The 24,247-nt window shown below is 35.6% G+C and overlaps 1 protein-coding gene across 1 annotated transcript in view; it reads right to left on the bottom strand.

Moving 5' to 3' along the window:
• The window catches only part of LOC129785739 (protein unc-13 homolog A-like), a 60,156-nt gene that overhangs the window by 26,786 nt on the left and 9,123 nt on the right, over positions 1–24,247 (bottom strand). Inside the window, exons 5-6 of the mRNA XM_055819495.1 lie at positions 22,829–22,952; positions 18,754–18,889 (exon numbers count right to left, since the gene is read on the bottom strand). Of these exons, the coding sequence (XP_055675470.1) occupies positions 18,754–18,889; positions 22,829–22,952 (260 nt within the window). The remainder of the gene's footprint in view (positions 1–18,753; positions 18,890–22,828; positions 22,953–24,247) is intronic.

A 24,247-nucleotide genomic window follows, 5' to 3' on the forward strand; every position in this document is an offset into this window, starting at 1 on the left:
GAAGTCTCATAATGAGAAGACCAGCAATATTTGGATATGGCAAGCTAAGCGAAAAGCCTGGGTCAAAACTTTGACGCATTGTGCATCAAACTTGGTAGGCCTCCACATCTCCTAGCCATAAGGACCAAAATAATTAACCTTGTTGCAGTCAATTTACCAACAGAAGACAGTTATGCGCAACGGAATGCACAGGCTGGATAAATGTAAGGGCTGTTCAGTCTGGTTTATCAAAACCCAAGGATTTTTAATAGAAAACAAAAGTTACACTGACACTTTTACTTAACAGATGTTTTCCTCTCAATTATGCTGCCCAAATACATTAAAATTGGTCTAGTATTTCAATGATGATTTGTATTTCCTGTAAAATTAAATCTCGCTACAGAATTTGGTGTAAAGCAGTTAATTATATAGCAGTTGAAGTGTGGCCATATACACACAAACAATGATATCTTCTAAATGTTTGTTTGCAATAGGCAGTCCTGAACATCTGCATTGATTCCTAACCATTCATCATTAATGTTGATTTTGTCAGCTTTGAATATAACTGAAAATAAACTATGGAAGAAAAATGGAAATAACTACATTCTATTATGACGTATTATGACTTCTTAAATCAGCAGTTCCCACTCCCCACTAGCAACAAGTCATGCTGGAACTAACATCTTATGCTTAAAACAATCTGTAACAGAAAGATTAAGCAGTTGTACTTGGGTGGTATACTGCCACACAACTGTGATTTTTTTGTTGTTTTGCTTTCTTCAAATACGCTTTTCAGGAAGTTGTGATAATGGGCATTCTTGTAAGAATATGGGATAAGGATGCTGATGGTGATTTCTAGTTTTATTCTGCATTCTTTTGTAGTTAAGAAGGATAAGAAAGAGTAATTAACAGCTTCTGTTCTCTAGAATACCAAAAAAAGTAACTTCTGAAACATGCACAATTTAACATGCATTGGAAGTATATGATATGTTCATAAGATACTTGAAACTTCTGAGGGAGGATTTACATATCTGTTACTCATTTATACTGCAGCAGCCCAAGTTCTTTAGGAATATCTTTGTGTGCAGTGAGGCCCTAGATGTAGAAGCTGCTACCACAGTCTTGCATATCAAGCCAAAGTGACATTAGCAATATTACATACACCTGGGCTACAAAAGCTTGTCCTTGTTATAGCACCTGCCAGATGATCTGAAGCTGACTGCACTGAAAGAGCTTCCAGCTGACAACAATCTTTGCATCAGTAGCTTTCAAGTCGACTCATGCACTCAGAAGGGAACACTGTTCTTATTGGAAAGTATATCTAGGATATGGAACTCTAAAAATGGCATCCCATTAAGGATTATTGTACTATAAAGCTATAATTCCATTTTAACTAATTTCATAGTTCTCGATTACACAGTACAGATAGAAGAATCAGTACAACATTAAAAAGGAGTAAGTAGCAGTTCAGTAAAGTTTAGGAAGAACTGTAAGCAGTACATGTCCATCTTGGCTATAATCACAACTTGATAAAATTGCAAAGTAGAATTAAGCAAGCCAGACTTCCCACAGTTAGCTATAACACAGTAAGGCTTACTCCTTTAAGCCTTGCATATATTCATATAACTTAGCATTACCCAACTACTTCATAGAGATATTTTTGTGTGTCTTAGTGACAACAGAAGGCAGGCTTTGCTCCAAGATACTTTTTTTGTAGCATTAAATCTATATCCCTACACAGGTTCCTATTTATAGATGCTCAAGTTGCATTTAAAAATTTAGTTTTCAAACACAGGCAGAGAACAATAGGTCAGCAACCAGTTACTAATCTCTACAGTAAAGTTTTAGTTTTAAATTTAACTATACTTTCTCCTTTTGCATTTGCTTTCTTACGGTCTACAATCATAAATTTCAGTAGCTATATGGTCATCTTCAATCATATGTTTATATCAGTTATATTGCTGCTGAGTTTCACTTGAAATAGTTTGCAGTTCTGAGTTCTTGGTGGTTTTTTTCTGTTTTAAAACTAAAATTGTGAGTCTTTATTTGGGACAAAATATTTGATTTTATCTTCACTTGTATTTTGAGAGCAACATTATCTACAGTAATGAAATAATATTTTCTGATTTCTTTGAGATCACCTTGTGTACCTGCCTAAAATACACAGTACAGCAATAACATCCATCTTCTAACCATTCAGATACAAATGCTTAGTAACACATGAACAGAAGCTAAAATAGGCTTACATATGCTTTAGTTAAGTTCTTAGCCATTTTTATTTCCCTAATTCTTTTTCTGGTTAATTACCTAATCATTAAGAAAGTAAGTCTTATATAAGACATACACCTTTTGACTCACCTCTAGAGAAAATGAATGAAGTTTCAAGGCATGCATTTATCCCCACAATAGAACTCATATTTTTCCAAAGTATGAATATTTCCTCCACTTTTTTCAAGGTTTCCATAGGTATAATTTGTATTGATACTGATCTTGATATTTTCCTGAAAGAAGTTGTCTATTCCTGCTTGTTTTTTAGAAGTAACCTGAACCAAGTCCATTACCTGCACAGCTGTTAAAGATAACCCATCAATGACTGCAGCCTGGTTACCCCTCCTCTTCCTGGGCATAATTAACTACTTGTTGCAAGGGAAGTACTTGTCTCTCCCTAGTGTGTTTTCATCCTTCAGACTATACATTTACGGGTTGCTGCTGTTAAAGCTGATTCAGGAAGTCAGAGCTTGCTTTAACAATTATTTTCAAGTTAGGTTATTTTAGTATTCTGACTTACAAACTTTTGTTTCATATCAGGTAAATAGTAAACTAATCTGTGTTGTTGAAAATGGATACTGGGAAAGGGAGACAATAACTGCTTAAATCTCTGTATTTGTCAAAGTCCTTAATTTGGTACACTATGAATTTAGCATGTAAATTGTGCTTGTCCTGAATTTTACTACCATAATTATAATTAATAACAATTATAGTTTATTATAATTAATTATATATATGCTTTTCTGCCTTCTTTTAAGTAAGACCCATCATAGTAGCATTCAAACCTCTTGCACAGGCTTTGAGGCATCCTGTGATGTACCCATGGACACTAGACCTGAATTTAGTGCTCTAAGCATTTCAAAGGATTGACTGATCTCTAGGTGAAATACAAGTTTTGTCACTGATGTGAAAGGAGGCAATATCTCACTCTAATACAGCTTTAATTAATTGAGCTGGACAAATCACATGAGCTCAAGATTAAAGACAGTTTCCATATATGAACAGGACAGCAGCCCAAATAAAAGGTCAAACTAAAATGAAATCAGATAAATTCTCTTTGTGAACATAATCTGAAACTGCACTGACAGAAGAAGCAGAGAGGTAAAATCAAACATTTTGTTGGGAAATGGCAATTTAGAAGGATTAAATTGGAATCAATAGAGGAATAGGGAAGAACAAATTCTGAAAGTGTTCTATAGCTGAGGGGTTGTGGATTATGAAGTTTCTTTCATCATCTTTGAGTACTTTTTTTTTCTAATGCAAAAATAAGCAGAGAGACATAAAACCAGTTGTCATTCAAGACATACTGTTAGATCCTCTGTGAAACACCTTAATTTATACTGCCGTTTGCATGTTATGAGAAACTAAACACTCTGAGGCACAACTCTACAGTATGATAGAGGAATTCTATTTCACTCTGACAGCAAAATGCTGAAAGATCTGTTTGTGAATCTCAACAGGTAGAACTCCATCAGTGCAAAAGCTAACATACACAAAAAGGCAAGATGTTTTGTATAGAAACCTCAATTCATATTGAGAACAAACACTTACACAGGGTTTACAGTGACAGCCAAAGGAATGTGACATTTTATTATACTCCTGAGACAACCACAAAATTATTTAGGAATAAACTTATCAAGTGCATAGATTTTTGTTTCTTTTACGTCACTCCAAATGATGTAGATGCCTTTTGGATTCAACACTGTGAAATTTTCTTATTATTTGATGAACTATTTTTCTCAAATATTAATGTGCACTTTTCTCAAAATGCTTGGTTTGCAAGACTAAGTGGCACTTTCTTTTCATTATGCTGAAGGAACTTATGCAATTACATTAAACCTGTTCTGAAGAACCACTGCAGTTGAAGGCCTGGTGCTAGAGCGTGTGAAAACAGATGTACAGTAATCCATGCCTAAAATATTTAAATTCCAACTCTTGCCACTCAAAGATGTGAACTGGACTGAAAGCTGTCATTCTCATCGGTCCAAACCACAGCTTGTGATTTTGATCTTAGTATACTTAGTATCGTGCCAGTAAGTAATAGCTCGTATTTTTCCCTATATTGCTACAGAACGGTATCTTTGAAGACAGATTCTATTTTTTTTTTAAAGTGTGCCAAGACAGCAACTCAACGTCTTACAAATTAACCTCCAGGCTTTTCTCGTGGATACAAGGGTACTACAAGGCAGTCTTGCTACCTAAGAAGTTATCTTCAGATACATTGTCTCTTCAGTGCTGCAACAGCTACATTAATTGTTTCCCAAGTGCAAGATATTTATCAGAACAAAACAACATACAGTTAGGGCAGAAACTGACTGACAAGACCAAAGGCTAATCACAGAAACCAGGTGACACAAAGAAGTACATCTTGGTGTAAGACACAAGCATGACACCGTTCTGCTGCCCAGTGAAGAGCCAGCTTCTAATCAATCCTGAATCTGTCAGTGTCATCTTGGACTGTTCCCAGAAATAAAAAAATATTTAACACTTACAGAAATTTTATGGATTACTCCAGATTTTGCCCAGGTTTGCTGGGTTTGTCACTATGCAGCATTTTTTTAGTCATCTGTTTCTCACCTATTTCAACATGGTATCATTAAAACCATTGTTTTCTTCTAAAATGTCCAACTCAAAAAATAATAATGTGGGTACAATTTGGAAAGACATTTTTCTTTAATCAGATAAACTCAATCTTTCTTGCATGTTATCAAGTCTCTGTATTCATAACCAATGCCTAATCTTTCAAAGTTTTTCAAAAAAATCAAAATCTATAAAGTTTTTGATTGTATATGCATGCAATAAAAAAAAAGTGACTTTTAGAATTAGGATGGGCCTACAGAGCGTGTTACATCAATCTTCCACATCCAGATCTCTCTCTCTCCATTTCTATATCAATCTTAGAAAAAATATCCAAAATATCCAGTATCTTTCATGTCAAAGACAGTGTGAAACTCATTATTTGTAAGAGAAGTTTCACAGAAGATGCTGTACCATGATTATTGCCTGAACCTGGCCTCATGCATGAAACTGTATGAGTACTACAAATTTATCGCATACCTCAAATAGATCCTTACATGGATTCAATCCATCTCTACTTCTAAATTAAGTGAAGCATAGAAATACATAACTACTGATAATTCCATCAGGTTGAATAGCTGTAAGATTTTTGGCTTATTGTTTTAGTTAATGAAAAGATATAATAATAGTACGACATAATAATTAATATGTAATAGTTAAGAAAATAAGAACAATTTTTGGAAGAATCTGTTCTTCAGAAGCTCTCAAATGATTTAAAGAACAGGAAATGTCCTTGCACTCCACCTGTACCAGGACACTGAACGCTTAGCTAGCGTCCTACTATAATCCTTACCTACTGCAGCAAAATCCAGAACCAGATTTGCTTTAGGTAACTAACGCTGTTCCTATTTTCTCCTTCTAGCCAGCTTGATTTGCAACCAGTAAGGAAGAGAAATAACAGAAGAAACTCCAGTGCTCCACACAGACTTCTTTAAGAATATTTTATAATGGAAAATCTTATATGAAAGCATGTGTACTTACCTGCTGTAAATTAGATCTAATCTGCCCATATTTAAGTCATCTTTAAACAGACTCTTGCACTGCAAAAAGCAGTTGGGTTTTAGTCCAAACTTTATCTGTACCTGCAGCATCTGCACTTACGTGATCAGTGTTTTCCCTGACTTTCAGCAATTGCTGCACCATGAAGGAAAAAAGCTGCCTGCCCTCTCTCCACACCATTGGCATATAGGGCTTTTCGAACCTTGAATCTTGATATCCACGTCAGAAATGAAAGTGTTTCCAAGGGAGATGATTTTACAGTTTGGGTCTACAAATGAATCTACTGCATAGTAACTAAAAGTAACTGAGCTCAGGAGGACAATTAATTCAGTGAACTTGTTTAGTCATATATCAATGATTGCTAGTCCATGGACAATATGCTAGAAATGTCTGCATTGATAATCCACATCAATACTTGAAATTCCATTTGAAAAATCCATACAAATAGGTAATCAGTTAATGAAATGAGGAAAAAAAAATAATATGAATTTATAAGCAGCAGCTTACTGCTTTCATTGCAAACTAAACAAAATTCAAGACATGAGTTTGTAACCAAGTAATTGCTACGCAAATGTTATAAATTAATTCTCATGAAGTTTACCCTGCATGTGAATGTGTTGGTATCTTTCAGGGAACCAGCTTAAAGATGAAATATGGCACAGCACTAGGAGCCTAATGAAACTTCTCATAAACACTTGGTCCTCTTCCCAAGGGAGCTCTCTTTTCTCCTCTGTTGTATAGCGCTTTCTGTAGCATTCTTGTGCCTCTACCTGAAATGGCTGCATTTTCCTTTTTTTTTTTGAGACCTAGTCATACAGACAAAGGGAATTGCCTTGCACAAGTATCGATACCCAACTTGACCATTTTAGCTTTTCCATAAATGAACAGCTTTTCTAGTAGTTTCAAGGGAATATTTGCACAGAGGTTGAATATACATCTTCTACACACAGCTGTAAGTATTAATCAGATAAACTGGTTCCCAGAAGCTGACAAGGCTACTTAAATAAATTACTACTTCTGCAAGTAAGGTCTAAGCAAAGTCTATTAACCTATATGCGATGTAAACTTTTGGGGAATGAAAGACAAAATAACTGCATAACAGTAAAGTGTTAATACAGTTACATGAGAACAGAAATGCATAAGAAGGAATAGGCCTTAATCTAGGACACACAAAAAAATCCAAAAGCCCTTCTTATTCCATTCACACCTAAAGAATTCATTGTGAATAATGTTATTACACAGAATCTCAGGGGAAGTCAGAACGATTTGTCAATTATTATGAAAGGTTGTCACCATAACAACAATACAAGACCATGAATATTAATAATGAAGTCAATTAAAGCTCAGTATCAGGTCACAACAGGATGCAAAACAATCACCAGAACACTTCTGATAGCCATAAGCAAAACAGACATTTGTGAAAAGATTTAAAGAAAACAAAGTTATAACATCAGATTACTGGGAGGAACAAAACAGGATATAGACTGATAGGGATAGATACTGAAAGAAATTAGTAATAATCTCTGCCATGTGGAAAAGATATTTATATTTTAGTTTAATACATGAAGTATTTTATAATTACGTTTTGTAGGCTTATTTTATATGTACCACAAACTTGGCTGTATCTTTTGTGCCAGAACTAGACATTATACCTCTTTTCCTCTCCTACTGGAAGATTGTCCATGATTATCTCATTCCTAGATTGGAACATAAGGTCATGTTCAAAAACAAGGTATGACCTGCAGAATGTGTATATTTAAAAATTGTGCGGTATTAAACCCCAAATACAAAAATCTGATTTCTACAAGTTATTCAGAGGACCCCAAGCAGAGCCACTGAACAGTTCTAATTCCTTCTAATTCTGCCACAGAATGCCTGTCTTTACAGAGACGTAACATAGATATATATAGATATATATATCTACGGATATATAAAGCTCTCTAATTACATTTTCTTTTAATGTGAAATAATTTGGACAGGACCATTAAAAGAAAAAATTCAGTTTTATCAGTTCCATTTATCATCAACATCTCAACAATTTAAAAAAAATGCGCAGCAGTAATTTTCTATCAATATTGCCTGCCTCTCTATCAGGGCCCTGAGTGCACCAACAGACACAGTAAGACCAGCCCTGCCTGGGGCCTCTGCAGGGCATCCATGAGCCCCACAGCTCCACTGAGGTTCAGCCTTGGCGCTCCAGCCGCTGCCTGAGGTTACCTTAAAGGAGTGACTGTCTCTAGCTCACGTGCAGCACTGCCTGTGTACCCATGGGTCCAGACCCTCACTCCTAGATTGACTGCCTGGCTTGAACTTGACCCTGCTTCACTGTTACTGACCTGCCTGGTGATCACTGTGTTGTGTCTTACCCGGGTTGCCATCACTAAACCTGATCCTGACCTGTAAGACCTGACTCAGCAGTCCGACCTTGAACCTGTTTCATCACCACAAACTTGTCTAGTCATCTGCAAGACCGTTTGACCCTCGCTGCTATTCCCAGGCTCGCCTAGGGATAGTGGGCTGGGGCACTGGCTGGTGAGGCCGCTGCCCTGCATGCTGTGTTATCCTGCCTGACTGCCCACCCCCTGGGGAGCAGCTGGCTGCACTGCCTCATCTTCACTTACCTAAGGCCTTAATTCTGCATGCCATATTCATAAAAACTCAGTTGAGTATGAAGATTTTTGCTTTCAGTGTGCCATGAAGATCAGATTTGTAGCTGTGCACTAGTTAATTTTACAGCAAAGTTTTAAATAGATCCTACTAAGAACTTCATGATGTGAATTAAAGCATTTGACTTTAAAACCAAACAGAAATAACCTACCAAAATCTACTTGGGATAATTCTAGGAATGAAAATGTACATCAACATGTCATATTAGCTCACCATCATTTGTTCTAAACTGCAATTTTGCCCTGCCAAAGTAAATGTGTTTTGTTCCCCGCTACTCTTAGGAGTTTTACACATAATTGTTTTTCCTGACAGAATTGTCAATTTCCTACATGTTTTTTGTCTCAATTCTCTCAGTGTTCTTTTTCCTCCATGTCTTTCAAGTAGAATATTTTCACTGCATACTTCTAACTGTTAATTTATCGCCTTTTCCACATTTTTTCACTCAAAATTTTTGAACATCTAAGAATAAAGCTGGTAACAATTGTAAAGTTGACAAAGTAGAGGCATATAACAAAACCCATAAAAATCTCTTAATCTTCAAATTCAATATTTATGGGACTTAGTATTCTCCAGCTCTAATTGTAAACTTTGTCTATACATCTATACTTTTCCTGCTGTGGAGACATACTGCAACATTCTTTAGAATTCTGAAGAAGTGTTTTGGCTTTTTTGTTAAAGTAGATTTTGAAAGAATTACTTTTGCTCCATTCAAGAGCAATAGTTCTAGGCCACAGAAGGTCTGAAGGAAAAACACATTTGAGAAAAGCTAGAGAATGGAACTGAACTTGGAAAGGGCAGCAGAGCAGGAAAGATCATCAATGAGCATGTTGGCTTGAGTGTCAGTTGAGAATTAAGCCTGAGAGAAAATGGAATGAACTCTCAGTGCTACAGTGATATTCAAAAGGGCTTAATTTTACATAAGGCTGTAAGCCACTATTACAACAACTTTCTCTTATTGAAAAGATCTGCCTTACTATGATAAAATAAATCAATAACATCATTTATTTACAGTTTTAAATAGCCGATCTACAAACCTAAAGCAAATATTACATAAAGCAGAATACCTTCCTACCCACACTGCTTTCTATAAATCAAGTAGAAAGCAGCTGCCCAAGCAGTCAAAGAGCTTAGAGGAATGTTCTTCAACATATGAAAACAGTTCGTATTCAGGGAAGTCACTCAGTTGGCAGGTGTTTTATTTACACGGCCATTTTACCTTGCCTTTGGAACACAGAAGTATCACATGAGTTAAACTGTTATCTAGCAAAAAAAAATAATAAATAAATCAGCTCTTTTAGAAAAAAAAAAATCAAAGAAGATATAGTTACACCAGCCACTTATCAAGATTCATATTCTCTTCTGAAGATCAGATGTTTCTTCTTAGGTTTTTCTACTCTTAGGTTACCTTCAAATAGATTGTGCTTTCAGAAAATGCACCGATGAGCATCTCATACTACAATACCGGCTTAGAGAAAGAATGCCAATCTAAAGCAGATGATTTTCAGCTGAGAAGTACAACAGTTTTTGCTAATATTAGGTCTTAACATCTCTGTTTAGTAAAAAAATCTGCTAGTTGTTCTTTATATACTTTTTCTATAGCTAAGGAAAACTCAGGTTACTTCACCTACCTATCCATTAACGTAAATAAGTGTTTACTCAATATTTTTTATTTGCATTTAAAGCAGAGACTCAAAACCAGCCATTTGTGCTGTAGGAAATAACCACATATTGTAAAAACATTCATATTAAGCACTGTGCAGATCCCAGATATTCTATCACACTAGATACTATAGAAATTAAAAAAATACTGTTTCTTTTCATCTTAAAGATGGGTATATTGTGCTATTAATGCAAACTAGAAGATATCATGATAAACTAATTTTCTCTTTCTATGTACTGTGAAGATTCACATATATCAGCTATGATTTCTGCATCCAGGCTCAGTCATTATCTTGAAAATAATTTGATATAGCTCAATTAGTTCTAATTGTTTTATCTAGACATTTTCCTAATCAAGAAAGGGTTTGAGGAGGAATAGGAGATTTAAGTATGTAATATTGTTTTGAATCTGGGAGTTATATCCTGAAGAAGTTACAGGGAAATTTCAAATGGCAGTGGACACCCATGTTTAGCCAAACTGAATTCTACCAGAGTCCCTGCCTGAAAACTGTTCCTTGGAGGCCCCCCTCCACCCCACACATAAGAAAAAAGAAAACAAAACACCACAGATCCCTGTAAGTACAGTATGTCTGAAAGTACAGTATTGTGTTGATGGAGCAGCTTAACCACTTAGATAGAATATGCACTTGTATGAAACATACTATAAGATGTTCCTCACAGCTTTCCACAATAAATGAAGGTGCTTCCTTGGGAAGTAGTAGTTCCCTTCTTCAAATGTGTGGAAAAGCATAGTAGCAGTGATGAGAAAGAAATGTGCAGTGATACAACTGGAGCTCAAAAACAACGGCACAGGGACTGCGATCACATAACATGGGGCTTCATTTTAGAGAACAGTCTCAAAACAATAATTAAATGAAAAACCCCTCATGAATTACAATGTCAACTGTATTTTATATTTTAGAAAGTAATATGCCAGTTCTGAAAGGCTGGGAACTGGTGGACAGTCATAGCCAAAAGGCTTACGCATGACCTAGTCCTACATTTTTTGTTAGGCGCCTCCTCCTTTTCTTTCTTTTGGATTTTACTTCTTTTTGGTAGTAAATATGAAAGGAAACAATAACACATCAAGGAAAGCTATCTGTAATACAAATTTGAGGAACAATCTGTCACTGAATGACCACAACAGAAAACAAACGTATCTGGACAACCACTAACTGCTTAAACAGCTACACAGTGGAAATACACTTTTACTTGCGTGAGTTCCTGACATATAGCCAAGAGGCGGAGGTGGAAATTTTCATGGTTTAGAAATAATTTTATGCATGTCTATCAATTTTTCTCTCATCTGGGTATGAATAATTAAACAGATTACTGGACAAATGGCTGTAAATTGATCACTTCAAATGAATTTAGACCTTAGCAAATCTTTTCTTCTCTGTATTTAAAAACAGGGAAGATTAATTACATTTTTAAGAGGCCATTTAACTCTAAGAATGATTCAAGCATTAAGAAACTTCTAAGATTACCACATTTAAGCTTTCTTTTCAGTTTTCACCCATTAAAAAAAAAATCTTGTATGTTTCTGTCATACCACATTAATTCAATTAATAACACTTTAATGACTATTACATTAAAATTAACAATGCTAGCGGTTACAGATCATGAAGTCAAATTTTAGTAAGATATCTCCTCTTAACACTCAGCAGTTACCATCACCCAAAACATTAGATTGGAGGAAACACTGTCAAAGCCAAACACTTTGGAAACAAATATTTAAAACCAACTCTGTCCATAAAATCTACATAGGTCTAGTATGATTCTGTAAGCAGCATATCCCTCCTTCATTTCTTGTACAAGGCTGTATGACAATATCTACTGATACGGCATATGTAGGTAGAAATAAACCTGAACAATGGACATTTTTTTAATGTAATCAGGTTGGGGTTTTTTCCTCTTTGTCCAATAATTGATTTACAGGTCTGCAGAGAATACAGTAACATAAGACATCAATATTCTTTTTGAAAGACAGATCCTTATCTGTGTTACCATACTTCCTTAGGTTTTGGGTTTATTTGGGATTGGTCAGTTGCTTTTTAAAATAAATATTTTGTTTAATTCTGCTTGTTTTGAAAATGCCCCAATCAATTTTATGCCATTCAGTTTAGTTTCTGATTGACAGGCCCTTGCATAGGAATTTCTTTGTCTAAGTGATTAACTGCAGACCGCAGCATTAATGCTTTTCAACTATTGTCATTAATATCGGCAATGTATTTGATCACTGCTTTTAAAATACAACAAACGTATTTAATACAAGATTTTGAGGGTAACATTTTCAAATGCTGAGTGACTACGATCCTTTGAAAATGGAACATATCAGCTTACTTTTTTGATGTGTAGATTAATGGATTGGTTTCAATTGTGAAAAGCATTCTCCATTTTAATTTTCCAGTTAAGTGAAATGTCTCCAGAACAAACACTATAAACTTACTGAGAATACAAGCACAGATTGTACTATTTTAGTGTTCGTGTGTTTCAAGTTGCAAGTCTGTGAACTGCATAAACTAATTTTATGCTAACGTAGCTTGACTGTAAATAGAACATAGAGTTTTCATCTAAAGCTTTTTATCAGCTTCAGCATTTCATGTAATACTGTATGTACTTTATTCACTATCTGCAATTCTAATTCCAATCATTGTAGCTTAAGGTAATTACGTCATATGATACAATAGATGTACATGTTACTTCCTGAGTATGCTGAGACACAAGAAGCACACATGAAAAATATAATCTTACTGAAGAGTATAATTCAAGTACTTATATGCATATTTTTCCTGAAGCAGTAGCACATAATTATATGAATTACTCACTTGTGTTCTTCTCCATCATTTATAGATTTTTAAATTGTAAGGCACTTTTTTTCAGTCATTCTGGTGTAAAATCTGTAAATTTCTGGCTATTCTGGATATGCAGCAACATATTTGTACCTTAATGGTACCAAAGAGATTAACCATGAAATCCTTACTCTTGCAAGCAGTAGCATTCAGCACTGGATATTAATAATGCATACAGAATGAACCAATTGATGTATCATATGGTTACTCTACACAACTGGAATGAAATATATATCAAGGTACTTAATTGCTGAGTTTTTTAAAAAGTTAGAGTCATGTGTTCATTAATTACATTCCTTGGAGAAATACTCAGATTATTTTCTTTTTAAACAGTATTTTCCCTTTCTTTCTCTCAGACTCTGGCAGAAAATATATTGCTGTAATAAGAAGTCACTTAATCATCTACCACATCCTTCAAATTCTGATTTAGATAATTTATGATCTATAGAAAAAGTTAATCAGTTACACTTAATTAGCTATCATTCTACATCTAGAGTCAACTGCCATAAACACCATTTATATATATAACCAAAGAACTGACAAAAAAATATCAGTGTAAAGAACAGATTAATGAAGAAATTTTGTTAATTCCTTAATACTTAAATATTTACAGGGTAGTTAAATTTGGTGTTTAATATAGCCAGTCAAAACAAATAATTTAATCTACTTCTGTAACTTCTCAGGTTTTTCTTACATATTTTTATAGTACAACGCAGTTATTTTGAATAAATACATATCTTTATCTTTAGTTAAGCTTTAAAATGATCATCATCTTTCTGTCATACTCTTTAAAATACCTACTACTAGATAAAAAAACTTTCCACTTAAAAATATTATCTTGTAATTCAGAGGTGACCCTCAATTTAGTAACATGAAAGTTCATTTAAATTCAATAAAATTATCTGAGACAGAGGCAAATAAAAAGAATTCCACAGTCAGGTTAGATTAATTTCTTTTGGTTTAGCTTAACCTACTCAGAGGCTCAGATCTCTGTTGAAAAAGACATGTCAGCCCAGATGATATGCTAATGACTGGACATGTACTTAGAAATATACAGAGAAATAGCTCTTGAATACTGCCATTACTGACAGCTCTCACCCTAAGGAAGCACTTGTACTTCTCTGTAAATATCCTGCAAGAACTTGCCAGTAAATGTAAACAGCCAAAAAGATGCTGTAGCACCTACATAGAGTCTACTAGCTAACTGCATCCATAAGCTTGATGATCTCTTTACAGATTCCTTTACTTCCTAGTAATTTTGTGTTGGAGCTACATACTGTACATGAAAAGGTCATTTATGTGCATACACAACATGCTATCCTCTCAGAGAATACATAACTTTGTAAATGTAATAACTTTTACCATCTTTTCTCTTGTATTTGAGCTATATTTCTGTACCACTGCTGCTTGACATGGCTTAAACATAAGCTAGGTGTCTGACACACCGTATATTATTGCTGCATTTCCCAAGAGCCTGTTCTACCTCTCATCAGGACACCTTTTTGAGTGTCAGCTGGTCACAGACTGTGTCTTTCCGGAGTTACCACAGGTAGAGGACACCATGAATGAAAGGCAACAGAGTCTGCGAAAGCTTATGTGAAAGCCAAAATTAACATTAAAGAGATATAGCTTTTTTTTATTCCTCAATTTGCCTTTGCAAGCAGAGGGGAAGAGAAGTGATTTTACCAACACATAGAAAGCTCTCTCTGCTCAGACACCACTGCTGAGTGATATATTTAGAGGCTGACTGGCCTTCCTCTGAGCACTCAACTCCACTTTACTTCCCTGCCATCATGTTCTGTCATACAATTGTTGCCACGTCATTCCTTGCCCCTTCCTCCCATTGTGCATCATCATCTTCCACACTCAGGGAAGCAGAAAGACAGCAGTTCTCTTTCCCTTATCTTTTTTCCCCACAGCATTGTTGCTTGTTCAAAGCAACTAGATAAAAAAAAATTTATTCCCTTCTGGAAATCTTCCAGAAGGGTGTTGTAGCCTGCCTAGGTAAATACACCAGCTTCAAAAATGGAACCAAATGCCTTTCATGCTCTAGATGCAATCGATTAGTTGCAACACCCAAACCATGCCAGGACTTGCCCCCCATCCTTTCCTAAGCTTTCAGAAAGTCACTATTGAATAGCTGAACCCTATGTAGACACACGCCCAAGGGTAAGAACAGGGCAGGCACACAAAACCAAAGGCCAACTCTGTCAATAGGTCCAATTTAATTTAAACTAAGTATATACCGAGTTGTGAAACACACTATCTTTAACCATTTATTGTTCATCACAAAACCCTGTATCACCTAAGACCTGTTGGGCAGAAGCTTTTAAGCTTTTTTGCTTCTTTGTTTTTTTCCCCCAAAAAGGGGACACATTTCATTATACATTTCCTTTTTGTTCAGACATTCTTTTGATCTTCTTACCCTAAAAAATATCTGATGTTCTTCCAGTCCAGCTTTCTTGGCACTGTCTTGGACCTGGCTACACTGATCATCTCACTAAAGCCTTAAGCTTGAGTATCAAGACCGGTGATTAAGAGCAACAGCTACACTGAACTGCTGCTCTCCAGAGTCTCCCCGGTCTCCCCTCCCGTACAGAGGAAGCAGATCTAACTGTAACCCCACTAGGCAAAACACTAATCTCCATGAGCTTTTAAGAATCTATTATCTTTCATGGCAGGCGATCAGAGATGAAAAATATTGAATGACCAGAGAGTGCTCCTAAAAGAAGATGACAGCCTGATGGTCATCATCTTTCACTCACCAGCGTCTTTAGTTCCACACTGTTTACTCTGTACCTCAAGAAAGCAACAACTAAGCATTTCATTGTTCCAGTGTTTTAGAAAAACAACAAATTCATATGCTTAGCTTATAAATACAGGTGGTAGTTGTTAATCCACCTAGATGAGAGGCAAGCACTCACCTTACCAGCACTCTTCTGTCTCCTCTAAATCTGCATTTCAACAATACAAAACTGTTAGCAACAACTCTAACCTTTTCTTCCCATCACTGCCCCTTGTATCTGTACCTATTCAAAGATATACTAGAAAAAATATCTGCAATAGTCACTGCCAAATCTGTAAAACTGTTTTGGTAAAAATTTACCTTTAAAATAATCAACCTTACAAATTTTTTCCTTTTTTTTTAAACTAGGATGAGGGCAAAGATTTGTACCACCATACTCAAGAGGACAGAGCTGAGATCAAAGACAGGCAATAGAAATTAAGCCAATTCTGCTTTTGAACACACTACATTGTAAAATCATGGCCTAAGAACATACAGGGAAAGGAGAGGATATAGCAAAACCCACCTCCACAGAAGGAACTATCCACCAGTGTAGGATCCATAAGAAACCAAAACCACTTACGTAATTTGCAGCATACCAAGTAGTCCAAGGAACTGAATGTAACAGTTAAATTCCATTATCCCAACACTTCCCTCCTTATACATCCATTTATGTATCTGAATCACAAAGGCATTTTTGTGTCTCAATACAAACAAGGCACACAGGAAATGTCTGCAATACATACTGCAACAGTATCTTAGACTTCAGGACTTGTAAAAGGTAGCTGGAAATTAACAGATATTATCTAAACAATAACATAACTACGAATTTGCATCAAGTATCATTTCATTATTCAAATCCCAAAGATCAATTGTGGTCTGAAGAAACAGATTAGAATTTAGTACTTCTGCTCTTTTTTGCTACTTTTAATTCAAGAAGGATACTTAATTTCTGAAAATATGTAGGAATATAAATCCATCACTGTTCCATTTGTGCTTTTCAATTTTATGCTGCTCTGGGTATTATAATTTCGGGTCATTAGTACTCCTAATATAAACTGCTGTCACATACAGTACAGTGTTTACAGAACATGTAGCTACACAACAAACATCTTCACATCTCACTGCTCCTATAAAGAATTCTCCTTTGATCAGTTGGAATACAGTTTTCAGTTTGTGGCAGGGTCCTTGAATTCTTTACCTTAATTTTGGTTGTAAGCAGTTCTTCACATTTTGTGTAGCCCTTATTTTAACTTTGCGTGAACTGGATTTTGTTGCATCCATGGCGCATGGTCTAGGCAGGGAAGAAGCAGCCTTCCTGCTCTTTGTGAGACATCACTGAAGGCTGGCTATTAAGGAAAAGTAGGGCTCCCAATGACCTGCTGAGGTGACTCAGCTGTGTAGATTTTCCAGAGGTGCTTGTTTAAAAAGTAAAAAAATCTAGACCTCCACAGTCACAGCCAGTGAACACTGCAATTCTTTGCATTGTTAATACCACTGAAGCGTTCTCAATGCTTAGCCACATTGAACTAATGTATTTTCAGCAAGACAGTAACAAGGAACTTTACAGACCATGCATGTGTCAATTTTGCTGACCCATTAAGCACTCCAAAAATGTTATTTGTTCTTCCTATTGGTCTCAGTTCTAATTTCTTTAATGTCTTGTGGACATTAAATTTAAAGTATCATGCAGGCAGCACACTGCGTGTGGACCACCACCTGGAAAGTCACTGTTAATGCAAACAGGAGTAACGTAAGACTTCCTAGTCTCCTATTGCAAGATAAAGTTATATTGTCTGGAGCTTTGTCAAAAGCTACCTGTTTCATGTGTCACTATATGTCTTATTATTTAGACTGCTGATCCACTAACACTTTCAACCGGAATAAGCTAGAAATGCCCCTGCTCTTCCTTTATGCCAACACAAAATATTTGAGCATCTGCTAAGTTAAATTGACGACAAAGCTGAGGCAACCTGGCAAAATGTTTCTGGTTTTAATCTAGATGTGTTCTCAGTCTGGTTTGCTGAATGGCAAGTGGAACTCTTATGACCACCCAGGGAGGTGGACAACACAGAGAAACCAGTGATCAGCTGACAGAGGGAGGAATGCTGCTTCTTTCAGTGTTCTCCATTTATCCCTGAACGTATTCAATTAACACACAGAAAACTAATCAAGCCAGAGAGTTGTGCTTCTTGTTTCTCATTTCAACACAGGGCTCAAGACAACCTGTTTCAAGAAAGTAAGTTCCAGAAGAGATGGAAAAGAGGAGATGAGAGCAGCCCCATGGCTGCAACAGGGGGTTAGAGATGAAAAGAGTAGGAATGGTTAGAGACAAGGATGCATGGAAAGAGCGACTTTCAGCTCTGGTGAGATGTTCCATTTATTTGAAAGAAACTTGCTTTACCATGTATCTGCCATTATAGGACATAAAAAAGCTAATAAATACCTGTATTGTCTTTAAAATATTATTTTTTAAAACACTTTCAAAAAAGACCAATGAACCAACACATTTGCACTTATGAAGCCATCTGTATATACCTAAAAATCTACTGCAAAAGATTCTAGAGTGTTATTTACCCCTTTTGCATCTTTAATAGATTACATTCTCATTTTGTAGGAATTTGCCAAAGATATTTCTAGTTACCTTTAATATCTACATTTTTTGTAGGCCAAAATTCTCTTTTCTGACTACCAGTGCTTCATTGAGAAGGCACACATATTTGCAAACTGGTTTGGCAGGATATAGTATTATTCATTTTTTCTTTCAATAGTTTATGAAGATTTATCATGCTCTGTCCCACCATAATAATGGAAATATATGCCTTGTGGTTTTATATGTTTATAAAACTTCCAGTCACATTATTGCTAGAAATAATTGTATATTTATCACAGTATCATTCAGAAATTTTAAAAAATAAAATTCAATAAATGTTATATTGCATGTCTGATATGAACAAATTAAAATACCTTAGTTCACTTTCTTTTATGCTGAGACCACTTTCCATGGTTGACAGACTATCATACGTATCTTGGCGTGAACATCTTGCACCTTGGAGGGGTGTCCCTCTGTGCCAGCCTCTGCAATCTAAATCTTTTTGGGTATCTGTAGAGGAAGAGAAAGCTGCTAGAAATCTTTCAGTCCATTTTACAGAAGAAACTTCTATAAGAGGGAGTACACATTAAATTAATGAAATTAATTCATTAGATTCATAGTAATATGGAATTAATCAAGTCATTTACAAAACATTATTATAATTAAATCACTTTTTACAAGAACACCAGAAACAACATTCCAAGGTCACCTTCTGATCATTGCTCTGAAAACTTCAAGAGGCCTAAACCAGTTACCATTTTGTTATACAAACTGGAAAACAGTTCGTTTCACAATTAAAAAATGAGCTACTGCTGGATTGGGAAAAATGAAAATTAATCTCCTAATTTTCCAGTCCAACTTCAGTTCTTAACTGGCCACATATTGCTTATGTATCCATGCATAGCATGCCTAGATGTGTGTGGGGGTTGTTTTGGTTTGGGTTTTTTTGTTTGTTTTTGTTGTTGGTTTTTTTGTTGTTGTTTCAAGTAAGGGATCAGGGTTTACTTTAATTCTACATGCTATTGGCTAAGAACTGACCTTTTTTCAAGTTCTTATTTCTTTGGAGAAACCTGGCAAGTCTCATATGCAATTAGAGGTATAAACTGATTTCCTGCAGAACGTTTTACTCTATAAATTGGCCTGTTAGCTGTAGTGAAAGGAAAGGATTTATGGTCGGGCCCTGACTGTGAGGAATTTTTTTTCCATCCTGATTAGAAGAACTTGTGTGCCCATCTTTTCCATTTTTGATGTTTTGGTTGCATATTAGGAACTATGTTTTGATTAATTTCTTCTCACACTGTTTACTCACACTTGGTTTGTGGTCAAAAAAGTAAATCTGTGTCATATCTTTTCACTCAAAATAAAAGCAACACTGCTGTGAAACAAAGAGAAGATAAAGAAAATACTTTGTAAAACAACAGGATCTTGTGGTTTTCCTACTGCATAGGTTAATGCCAAACTTTAGGTTGCAAATAGAAGTGAATTATCACACTAAGGTGCTCTGTATTTGGAATTTTATACTTTGATGCATAAGTTTTCCCAATCACTCTGCCATGATTTTTCATGACATTATCTTAGACTGATCAAAATTGTATCAGAAAAATTAATTTTCTCATTTGCTTGGTGTATCAGTGAATCAGTATGGTGACTAACGCAAAAACAGGGATTTATCTTATCATTGTTATTTTGTTCTTGTTACCTCATATCCTCATTTGCTAATTAATATATATGGTAGAAAGTGATAATGAGATCAACCTCAACAAGACTAAGAGGTGAATACCTGCATGGCATTTTCCAAAATTATTCATGAAGTCCTATTGACTTTCCATAGGCTACTTGACAAAATGAGATCTTAGTTCCCATGTCACACAATTACTTTAAAAGTTATAGCTATTACCAAACACATTCCATTTAGGTAAAACTACCTTCAATTTCTTTAGCTTATACTCTCTATGTAAAGTATAATTGAATGTTAAGAAGCACAATATATGTCTCTAATGCTGACTTTAAGAAAAAAATAAGTGATGTCTTCTAACTTTTTTTCTGTCTTCTCATACAAGAATGACCTAACACATTTGAATCAAAATTATTGTATTTCATAACAGAACCTGATTATCCTTTAAAAACTTGACTTCTAGAAACATTAAAAATGTTTGCAATTCCACTGCAGTATTCATCTAGAGTCTGCATTTTCTTACTGTGAATTTGCTTGCAGAATTTTTAATGTGTGAGATCCTCATTTTACTTTGCAGCCTTTTAATGGACCTATATGGTCCAGATGGCAATGGTGAAAAGACAATGTCGTTGTTACCACAAATACTATTAGATGATAGTTTAGAAAAAAGCAGTCATGAATGAACTAATGATGTTAAAGCACTTCCCTGTTGCTACATATAGCATTTCAAGTCCAAATGAAGCCCTATTGGTAAAGCAGGGTGGAAGGCTCTTATATTTCTACTAAATATCTGGCATTCTCATATGGAAATCTTGCAGGAATGTGTGAAAAATAACTGCAGTCTTCCACCTAACTAATGTAATTGGTCATAACAAAGAGGCTGTACTGATTGGGATAGTCAAGGACAGATTCTCAGGTGGTCACAGCTAAGCTCAGAGTCATTCAACAGAATAAGCAATCAAAATGTAATGCCTTAGTCAAACTTCAGGTAGAGGATAAAGCTAAGTGTTTTTGATAAAGGTATCTGGCTTTCTCAATACCCCAGCCGCGCTTCTGCATGCTGCCCTCTGCACAGAAAACTGCAGTGTAAGGGTGACCTCTGCAGGACTTAAGCAGTGCTCCATGTCTGCAGGCCCAGGGACCGTCTTTAAAACACTCTTAAATTTATTTGGGAAAAGAACACAGGCATCAACCTATAAACCAACACTCCCTCTACGTAGCAGCCTGAAATCAGTAACAATCTGAATTTGCAGCTTGTAAACGCAGTTAGATTTTCTGTAACAGACCTGCACTGCACCAGGTTTCTAGATATGAAACTATGTAAGCACACACTAAAAACATTCTGCTGATTCAAAGGTGGTTTCAAGCAGAACTCATGGCACAGGATAAATACAATTTGTACCAACTTTTATCCTTTGGTAACAAGTATTCCACTGTTATTGCACAAACTCTTGTCCTTTCTTGTCATCTTTATAAACCACTCCCTCTTTGTATTACTATTCCCTTTTCATACTTAAGGACTCGGTCCATTTGACACATGTACACTTTCTATCATGCTTAAAGGAAATAAAATTGTCTTAAAAGTGAAAATAATCTAGATGGAGGCACATGTGAATAGCAAGAAAAAAGTTCCTCCATACGATTTTTTACTCAGAGAGTTGAAAATTGCCTGTAGCTGCTGGGGAAAATGTATCAAATAAACAAAACCCAGGATGTGACTAGGTCTTAGGTTAACTTTACAATGTTTTATTGGCTAAGAAGTAGTAAATAAAGAGTGATTTTGGCTAAAAATAACCCAAATAACAAAGATGTAGGCCCTGTTGTGACTGAAAAGAATCCACAGCATTCCACAGTTACTCTGTGAAAAGGGATGCATTCCACCCCATGTATTAACAGGAGTGCAGTCACACAGACTACACCCAGAAACATCAGAAATAACCAGCTTGCTCTAATCAGCATCAGCTGTATTGCCCAGTTCCATTTCAGACAATACATTTAAAAAAAAAAAACATCAAACAGCTGAAGAACAGATTTTTGGTGTCGCTTCTATTCCTCCCTTTCAAAAGATAAATAATGTTTCTCATTCACATTTCTTCACATTTTTTTATTCTTGTGTAAATGTTAGAATTGTTCTTTTTAGCCATAGTTCATTAGACTGTTTAAAGAGTAAAATATTAAGCTAATTTATCTTTGTGAGCTTGTTTGGTACTGATAATCTTGCTAAAGTCAATCTCTTTGTATTATATTTGTATTATATTTGTACTGTATTATAGCTGGAAATAGTGTGAGGTGATGCATTCATCATTTGATGGTCCGTTTCCATTTCTACTTTCATATACCCTATTTCCATGCACAGACATGCAGTTTCCATCTTCATATGCACAATTCATAAAGGAGACAATCTTTGTTAATAAGAGTAAAAATGCTGTGAGGACCTAGATTTTACTAAAATTTACATTGTACAAGCAGCTGGTCAAAGCTGACATGATACAAGATCTGTAACACACAGGCTTTAGTAGACTGAGCCTTAAAGAGGTACTTTCTTTAGCTCTACAATCCACATACGGATGAACACTAACCAGCGAAACAGCTCATCCAGCTTCTCATAGGAAGTGGCTCTCAGAAATTCTATTATTTACCAGTATCCGTTATACAAATGCTCAAGTGATTAGTATGTATTTAAGATTCTATAGAAAAATTACTATTTGCCACTATTTCAGGAACTTAAAGTGAAACAGAATGGTTGGAAGGTGAGACCTCAATGCATAACTCACCAAATGGTAATGCAAAGTAGACATCCAGTAAGATCTCATGTGAAGTTGGTGTTTTTGTGCCTTGAATCTCACTCCCGTTTTTTATTACTTCAGAATGCAGTGTCCACCATGAACCTGGACCTTCCTAGGAAAAAATGTTCTGAAAGTTACCTGGGTAGAATTTATAGCATTATCCACTTTTTCCTAAATGAAGGTTTGCCCAAGTCTATAGGAGTTTCTTTACGATAGCAATAGGCTTAGGATCCATTCCAGACTCTTTCAACTTTTGTTTATGTAAATAGTAGTTAGTACTTCATCAAGTTTTCTCAAAGGCATGGAAATCAAAGTAATAAAATATTTGCTCTACAGTATAGGCAAATATACATTAAGATGGTCAGATGATTAAGATTCAAGAAATATGAATATTGAAAATTACTCTTAACTGAGATTTTCCAGTTCCCCTTTGAACTGGTGCCAAACAAGTACATTCTAGCAAGACTGAGGCAATCAATATAGGCTAATAACCAAGCCAAAAAAGAGTTTCTGAAGGAACGCTCCCTTACAGGTTATTTCTGAGTCATAAAGCCCAGAGCAGAGCTGCAGGTTTATGATGAGCAGGATGAATAAATAGGAAAGTTCCACAGCGGCCTAATTATAAATGAAAGCTTAGAGGGTCTGAGGAAAGCACAAAACAATCTCTACTCTTGTATCTTTGTTTATTTAAAGTTTCAGTATTTACTGTTAAGCCACAGCCTCTGTGTCAGCAAGTTTAACTGAACAACAGCTAGGGTACCAGACCAAAACAACTTGCCTTGGGGTCTGAAATGGCGCTTGGCAGCTGTGATACAGAACATCTAATTTAGGCAGGAATTACTTTCTTCCCCTGCTTCCATTCTCCGAGTAGAATAATTGCAATGTCAGTTCAATGTAGACATGAATATTTATTAGTTTCTATAAAGAAATAGCTATAGAGACTGATGGCAGATACTGTGGGAAGAAGTTTCCTCATTCTCCCTCCCTTATCTCAACATCAATTGCCTTTTTTATTTTATAAAAAATTTAAAGAAGACAAACTTAATTTTATTTACAAATATTAAAATCATCTCCTCTAATTCAGAATCACTTTCTTAAAAATAGACTCCATGGACTGCAAGTGGGAAAGTCCATTTATGAATGAGAGGATTGTGGAGTATTAGAACAAGGTACCTCTTACTTTTCCCATTTCAGACAATTCTGCAGCACTTGCAGATTGCTGCAGTATTTCCACACTCCCAGAAACCTTTTTTCTTTATTTTCTAGCCTACTGAGAGCAAGCATGCTCGTTCTGGTGGCTAACTATGACTATGGTGGATACATGACAACTCTTGGGCTGACCCGATTTCTCCACTCATCCTTCTCTACATGCTCATTGTATTATTAATTACCTCCATAGTACTACTG

Source organism: Falco peregrinus, chromosome 1 (assembly GCF_023634155.1).
Source record: "Falco peregrinus isolate bFalPer1 chromosome 1, bFalPer1.pri, whole genome shotgun sequence".
In the NCBI taxonomy this organism is placed as follows: domain Eukaryota; kingdom Metazoa; phylum Chordata; class Aves; order Falconiformes; family Falconidae; genus Falco; species Falco peregrinus.